Source organism: Taurulus bubalis (genome assembly GCF_910589615.1).
Source record: "Taurulus bubalis genome assembly, chromosome: 21".
In the NCBI taxonomy this organism is placed as follows: domain Eukaryota; kingdom Metazoa; phylum Chordata; class Actinopteri; order Perciformes; family Cottidae; genus Taurulus; species Taurulus bubalis.
In genome coordinates this window covers 827,501-835,000 of record NC_136609.1, presented here as the reverse complement: position 1 = coordinate 835,000, position 7,500 = coordinate 827,501, and the positions used below count along the sequence as shown (strand labels likewise).

At 49.7% G+C, this 7,500-nt stretch overlaps 1 protein-coding gene across 1 annotated transcript in view; it reads right to left on the bottom strand.

The window, feature by feature from the left end:
• The window catches only part of LOC306752841 (kalirin-like), a gene marked incomplete at both ends in the record, with an annotated part of 43,239 nt that overhangs the window by 33,999 nt on the left and 1,740 nt on the right, over window positions 1-7,500 (bottom strand). Inside the window, 7 exons of the mRNA XM_079236657.1 lie at window positions 178-369; window positions 454-576; window positions 3,150-3,468; window positions 3,585-3,808; window positions 4,369-4,561; window positions 4,637-4,751; window positions 4,829-4,903. Of these exons, the coding sequence (XP_079092783.1) occupies window positions 178-369; window positions 454-576; window positions 3,150-3,468; window positions 3,585-3,808; window positions 4,369-4,561; window positions 4,637-4,751; window positions 4,829-4,903 (1,241 nt within the window). The remainder of the gene's footprint in view (window positions 1-177; window positions 370-453; window positions 577-3,149; window positions 3,469-3,584; window positions 3,809-4,368; window positions 4,562-4,636; window positions 4,752-4,828; window positions 4,904-7,500) is intronic.

Genomic DNA, 7,500 nt, shown 5'->3' with positions numbered 1-7,500 from the left:
AGACAGGTAGAGAGGTAGACAGGTAGAGAGACAGACAGGTACAGTAGACAGGTAGAGAGACAGTCAGGTAGGTGGTGGGGTGACAGACAGACAGGTATACAGTTTGGAGGTGAAACAGGTGGAGACATGTAAACAGATACATTGGCAGTGAGACAGGTGAGACAGGTGAATCATCACCTGCTCCGCCCCCTGGTGGAAGTCGGTTGCCATGGCGAGTGCTTTGCCACGCTCCTCCAGCGCCGTCGTCAGGGTCTTCCAGTCGTCCTGTAACCGTGACGACACCGCGGTGATTCGTTCGGCGCCGTAGTGACCGGCCTCCGCCAGCCGGGACGCCACGGTAACCACGCTGTCCACGTTCACACTGCCGTTCTGTAAACAAACAAACATGTAAACAAACAAACAAATAAACACACACACACACACACACACACACACACACAGACACAGGCCCACCATGCAGTTGGCGGTAAAGTGCTGGTGCTGGTTCTGCAGGTCCAGGCCATGCTGGTGGTTCTGACCCACGTCCACCAGAGTCTGGAGGAACAGGTCTCTACTGTGAGAGATCCACCCGGACATCTGAGGGGAGAGTACTACAGTTAGAGAGTACTGCTGCAGTATAGTAGTACTACAGTTAGAGAATACTACTGCAGTTAAAGGAGTAGTACTGAGTCTGTCAGAGAGTACAGGAACCCACTCACTGCTTCAATCCTCCACCTTGTTCTTGCATGTAGCATTAACATAGAACCCTAAATAGTGTTTCCACTTAACCCTCTTTTATCAGACCATTGCCTTATAACTTTTGAGTCTATACTACCGGATTGTACAGCGTTGGGTAAAGGTTTCTACACCAGATGTCTAACTGACGGTGCTGTTGCTAGATTTAAGGAAGCTTCTGTATTTGATTCATTACCATGTCTCAATATAACAGAGGACTCTTAAAGCAAGCATCAGGAGTCCGCTTGAGGTCATATGGTGTTCCAACGGTCTGGAGGAGTCCCGGTTAGTTTGGCGGGATAGTCTGAGAACATATAAGAAGGTTCTCCGTAATGCCAGAGGAGCCTACTACTCATCACTAATAGAGGAAACCTCCTCTTAAGAAGCCCACTCTGGATCCAGAGGTGTTGGCTAACTACAGACCTATCTCTAACCTCCCCTTCCTCTCTAAGATACTGGAGAAGGTAGTCGCAAACCAGTTGTGTGACTTTCTCCAAAACAATAGTTTATTTGAGGAGTTTCAGTCAGGATTTAGAAAGCATCATAGCACAGAGACACTAGTGACAATTACTAATGACCTTCTAGTTGCATCAGATAGGGGACTTGTCTCTGTACTGGTCTTGTTAGACCTTAGTGCTGATAAAGGACTTGTCTCTGTACTGGTCTTGTTAGACCTTAGTGCTAATAAAGGACTTGACTCTGTTCTGGTCTTGTTAGACCTTAGTGCTGATAAAGGACTTGTCTCTGTACTGGTCTTGTTAGACCTTAGTGCTAATAAAGGACTTGACTCTGTTCTGGTCTTGTTAGACCTTAGTGCTGATAAAGGACTTGTCTCTGTACTGGTCTTGTTAGACCTTAGTGCTGATAAAGGACTTGTCTCTGGTCTTGTTAGACCTTAGTGCTGATAAAGGACTTGTCTCTGTACTGGTCTTGTTAGACCTTAGTGCTAATAAAGGACTTGACTCTGTTCTGGTCTTGTTAGACCTTAGTGCTGATAAAGGACTTGTCTCTGTTCTGGTCTTGTTAGACCTTAGTGCTGATAAAGGACTTGTCTCTGGTCTTGTTAGACCTTAGTGCTGATAAAGGACTTGTCTCTGTACTGGTCTTGTTAGACCTTAGTGCAGCATTTGACACCATTGACCATGACATCTTATTACAGAGACTAGACCAGTTGATTGGTATTAAAGGTACAGCACTAAGCTGGTTTAAGTCGTATTTATCAGATGATCTCAGTTTGTATTTGTAAACGATGAGGCCTCGGTTACCACTGCCGTTCATCATGGAGTTCCACAAGGTTCTGTGCTTGGACCAATTTTATTCACCTTATATATGCTTCCTTTTGGCAATATTATCAAAAAACACTTCATAAACTTTCACTACTATGCCGATGATACTCAACTATATCTGTCGATCAAGCCAGATGAAATCCACCAGGTCGCTAATGAAGCGTGTCTTAAAGACATCAAAACCTGGATACAGAAACATTGATCCACGCATTTGTTACCTCAAGACTGGATTACTGTAACTCTGTATTATCAGGCTGCTCTGGTAAATCCCTTGGGTCTCTCCAGTTGATCCGGAATGCTGCAACTCGTGTACTAACAAGGACTAGGAAGAGAGATCACATTACTCCTGTACTAGCTGCTCTCCACTGGCTTCCTGTAAGATCGAGAATCACATTTAAAATCCTTCTCCTTACCTACAAAGCTTTAACTGGTGATGCACCATCATATCTTAAGGACCTTATAGTACCATATTACCCCACTAGAGAGCTCATAGTACCATATTACCCCACTAGAGAGCTGCGCTCACTGAATGCAGGGTCACTTGTGGTTCCCAGAGTCTTAAAAAGTAGGATGGGCAAACAAAGCCTTCAGTTATCGGGCTCCTCTTCTGTGGAATCAGCTTCCACTTTCAGTCCGGGGGCAGACACAGTCACCGCATTAGTAGACTTAAGATTTTCCTCTTTGATAGAACTTATAGTTAGGGCTGTTTTAGGCTTATTGTTAGGGTTGGCTCAGGTTTATAGTTAGGGCTGGCTCAGGTTTATAGTTAGGGCTGGCTCAGGTTTATAGTTAGGGCTGGCTCAGGTTTATAGTTAGGGCTGGCTCAGGCTTATAGATAGGGCTGGCTCAGGCTTATAGATAGGGCTGGCTCAGGCTTATAGTTAGGGCTGGCTCAGGCTTATAGATAGGGCTGGCTCAGGTTTATAGTTAGGGCTGGCTCCGACCTTTGATTCAGGAAGCTGTTTTCAGAGGGAGAGTCAGACAACTCCCCTCGCGATTCACAAGGGCATCTCACCCCGTGATTCCGTCAGAGAGATTGAAATAGTACTGAAGATGTATCAACCCTTTGGATGTATTAGCGTCTGGTATACATGTTTCTGAGCTTACGGTCTCTTGAGGGTTCCCTGGCTGACTACAGGTGAATCTCACCTTGGCGGCGTCCTGCTCGAACAGGTGCAGCTGCAGCACCTGGTCCAGGTACAGCTTCCTGTCGCTCCAGCTCTGCAGCAGATGACTGCGAGCCGCCTGCAGACGGTCCAGCAGAGACGAGACCTTCGGTGCTACGCTCTGGAAGTCCGCCCCGCCCGACAGCCAGCTGCCGTGACTACCACCGCCGCTTTCAGTAGAGGCGTCACCGTGGGAGGGGCCCAGGCGCATTCGCTGGAACAAGCTCCTCCCCTCTCGCTCGAGGGAGTCGATTGGTGCCGTTGTGATGGTGTTACGGAGACGACCGTGTTCCTCCAGAAGTCTGGAGAGGACAAACAATGGTACATAGTTAGGAAATGTATTTGCTCCCTTTTTTTCTTTAGTGCTGATCCGATCTGTTGCTTCTCTAATAAATTATAGCACTAATCAATAACTCACTTGCGGGCTTCATCCACGTCCTGTGGCTCCGGTATGCGGTTCAGCCCGGCCTCCAGCTGCTCTAGCTGGGCCAGCAGTTGCGTGGCGGCCCCTGTGAACTCCTCCAGACCCAGACGCAGTTCGGTCCACTCCACGTGATCGTACTCCAACGAGCCGCCGAGGTCCGAGGTCAGCTGGGAGGGGTCAACGAGCCGGGACAGGCCCTCTACCGACACCAGGCTGGTCTGAAGACAGGTGTGTCCAGTTAGCAGCAGTACTTTAGTCTTTAACAGCAGTACTTTGGTTAGCAGCAGCAGTACTTTGGTTAGCAGCAGCAGTACTTTAGTTAGCATCAGTACTTTAGTCTTCAACAGCAGTAATTTGGTTAGCAGCAACAGTATTTTAGTCAGCAGCAGTATTTTAGTTAGCAGCAGCAGTATTTTAGTTAGCAGCAGCAGTACTTTGGTTAGCAGCAGCAGTATTGTAGTTAGCTGCAGCAGTATTTTGGTTAGCAGCAGCAGTATTGTAGTTAGCTGCAGCAGTATTTTAGTTAGCAGCAGCAGTATTTTAGTTAGCAGCAGTACTTTGGTTAGCAGCAGCAGTATTGTAGTTAGCTGCAGCAGTATTTTAGTTAGAAGCAGCAGTATTTTAGTTAGCAGCAGTACTTTGGTTAGCAGCAGCAGTATTGTAGTTAGCTGCAGCAGTATTTTAGTTAGAAGCAGCAGTATTTTAGTTAGCAGCAGCAGTAATATTTCAGATTTGAGTTGTAGTATTATAGTTGTCAGCAATAGAAGGGCAGTAGTACCTCGAAGCTGAGCTTGGCGCTGCCCAGGTTGGTCTTGTGCTTCTGCCAGAAGGTGTCTGGTTTGATGAGCAGCGCTGTGTGGATGTTGGAGGAGAAGGACTCCTGCAGCGTCCGGAGAACCGGCTTCACGCTGTCCCACTTACTGCCGCGCATGTCCACCACCACCGTGAAGCCCCGAGCACGCACGTCCTCACTGAAGACAGACAGACGGGTTGAGAGCGAGACAGGTGGAGAGGCCATCAGGGGGACAGACAGAGAGGGCCGTTACCTGGGTATGGTGGCCAGGTAGATGACCAATAGGCTGAGGTCTTCCTGTTTTATTCGATCATGATTGGTTCTGGCAGGGAAGGTCAGTATTGGTCCGCCACGCTTGTCCCGTCCACCTGGAAGAACACAGACTGTTAAACCGGGTCGCCTCGGGACTGAACTGGGCCCAGATGTGCTGCTGTGTGCGTTTTACCTGACACGAAGGCCACTTTCTCTCTGAGCACCGTGAGGACATCGACCGCTCGGACACACTCTGCTTTACCAGAACCTTGAGAGGGAGAACACATGGTTATAAACGCTCAGTGGTCCTCACTCAGTCAATAACGTTATTGATCACATTGTTTTTAAAGCTGAGTTGTCAAACTTTCCCCCGAGGCGTAGCTTTTGCTGCTTTTCGTAATGTTGTGTGAAAGTGTTGCGTCATCTTCGACCCGTCAATGTTCAGGATGCCTATTTGTTTTTAATGTCACTTCTTTCACGTCTTAGCTTTCCCAGATAATAGGTAATATTCATATTGAGAGTTAAAAAGAGCTCAGAAAACAACATCAAACCACTTCCACCAAAACGAGCCGACCAGGCTGATCGACGTTTCAATTAAAAAGCTGATTGAGTGTGTGTGTGTGTGTGTGTGTGTGTGTGTGTGTGTGTGTGTGTGTGTGTGTGTGTGTGTGTGTGTGTGTGTGTGTGTTTTTGCAGACAGGCCTCCCGTGTGCATCAGATCATCCTGCACAGCGGGAGGAAGCTAATCTGACACACACAAACACACACACACACACACACACACTGAGGGCATTAAACATCTCACATTAGCGGCTCGATGAGCGCTGATAACCCTCAGAGAGAGAGAAGCTAAAAGCAGGAAGGAGATGAAGTAGAAGGCTCTGTTATTCAACCTAAACTAGCTAGCTCCTTCTTTAGTCCCCCCTCCGGACCGATCCGTGTCTTGAAGTCCCCCCTCCGGATCGATCCATCTCATGGATTCCCCCCTCCGGACCGATCTGTGTCCTGGAGTCCCCCCTCCGGACCGATCCGTCTCCTGGAGTCCCCCCTCCGGACCGATCCATCTCCTGGAGTCCCCCCTCTGGACCGATCCATCTCCTGGAGTCCCCCCTCTGGACCGACCTGTGTCCTGGAGTCCCCCCTCTGGACCGACCTGTGTCCTGAAGTCCCCCCTCTGGACCGACCTGTGTCCTGGAGTCCCCCCTCTGGACCGACCTGTGTCCTGGAGTCCCCCCTCTGGACCGACCTGTGTCCTGGAGTCCCCCCTCTGGACCGATCCATCTCCTGGAGTCCCCCCTCTGGACCGATCCATCTCCTGGAGTCCCCCCTCCGGACCGATCCATCTCCTGGAGTCCCCCCTCTGGACCGATCCATCTCCTGGAGTCCCCCCTCTGGACCGACCTGTGTCCTGGAGTCCCCCCTCTGGACCGATCCATCTCCTGGAGTCCCCCCTCTGGACCGACCTGTGTCCTGGAGTCCCCCCTCCGGACCGATCCGTGTCTTGAAGTCCCCCCTCCGGATCGATCCATCTCATGGATTCCCCCCTCCGGACCGATCTGTGTCCTGGAGTCCCCCCTCCGGACCGATCCGTCTCCTGGAGTCCCCCCTCCGGACCGATCCATCTCCTGGAGTCCCCCCTCTGGACCGATCCATCTCCTGGAGTCCCCCCTCTGGACCGACCTGTGTCCTGGAGTCCCCCCTCTGGACCGACCTGTGTCCTGAAGTCCCCCCTCTGGACCGACCTGTGTCCTGGAGTCCCCCCTCTGGACCGACCTGTGTCCTGGAGTCCCCCCTCTGGACCGATCCATCTCCTGGAGTCCCCCCTCTGGACCGATCCATCTCCTGGAGTCCCCCCTCCGGACCGATCCATCTCCTGGAGTCCCCCCTCTGGACCGATCCATCTCCTGGAGTCCCCCCTCTGGACCGACCTGTGTCCTGGAGTCCCCCCTCTGGACCGACCTGTGTCCTGGAGTCCCCCCTCCGGACCGATCCGTGTCCTCAAACCCCAGACTGACGGTTCAGACCCAGACTGACCCAGACTTTAATCTTGACTGTCTTGAGACACTGATGGATGCTGATTTATGCCCAATTAAAATCCAGCTGTAAACAAATCTACACATAATCAGGTCAAGTGCCGCTGGAGTGAAATTCAAAAACTTTCCTCAAACAGGAACAGAAAAACTCCAGAAACCTGAAGCCGTGAACTAAAGATGGGACAACATGAAGAAGGAGGCGACACTTCAGAGCGTCTTTTATAGTTATACGTTCCTCATTCATCACTTCACTGATCAATCAAAGATAATTTAGATAAATATGCTTAGATCTTTCACACTAAAAGGTTCCCAACAGCTTCATAGTAACAAGTCCTACAGTTGCTTCACAATAAAAGCCCTCCAGCATCTACTAAGTAGTCTAATTGGTAAAATATCATTCAAACCCAACCTGCTGTTTCAAAGTAAAAGTCCACCAGCTGTTTCACTGTCAAACCTAACCTTTAGTTTCAAAGTAAAATACCACCAGCTGCTTCACAGTAAAACTCAACCTGCTGTTTCAAAGTAAAGTTCCTCCAGCTGCTTCACAGTAAAACCCAACCTGCTGTTTCAAAGTAAAAGTCCTCCAGCTGCTTCACAGTAAAACCCAACCTGCTGTTTCAAAGTACAAGTCCTCCAGTAACTAAGGAGTTTGTGGACTGTAACCGTGACTGACTCCTATCAAGGAATTAGAAATGTGATTGATCCTCGATCAGCTGTGTTTCAGCTGACTGATCCGGACCAGCTGTCAATCAGGGTGACCAGCTAGAGATCAGAAAGGGATTTCCATTGTGATGAAGCTGACACACACACACACACACACACACACACACAC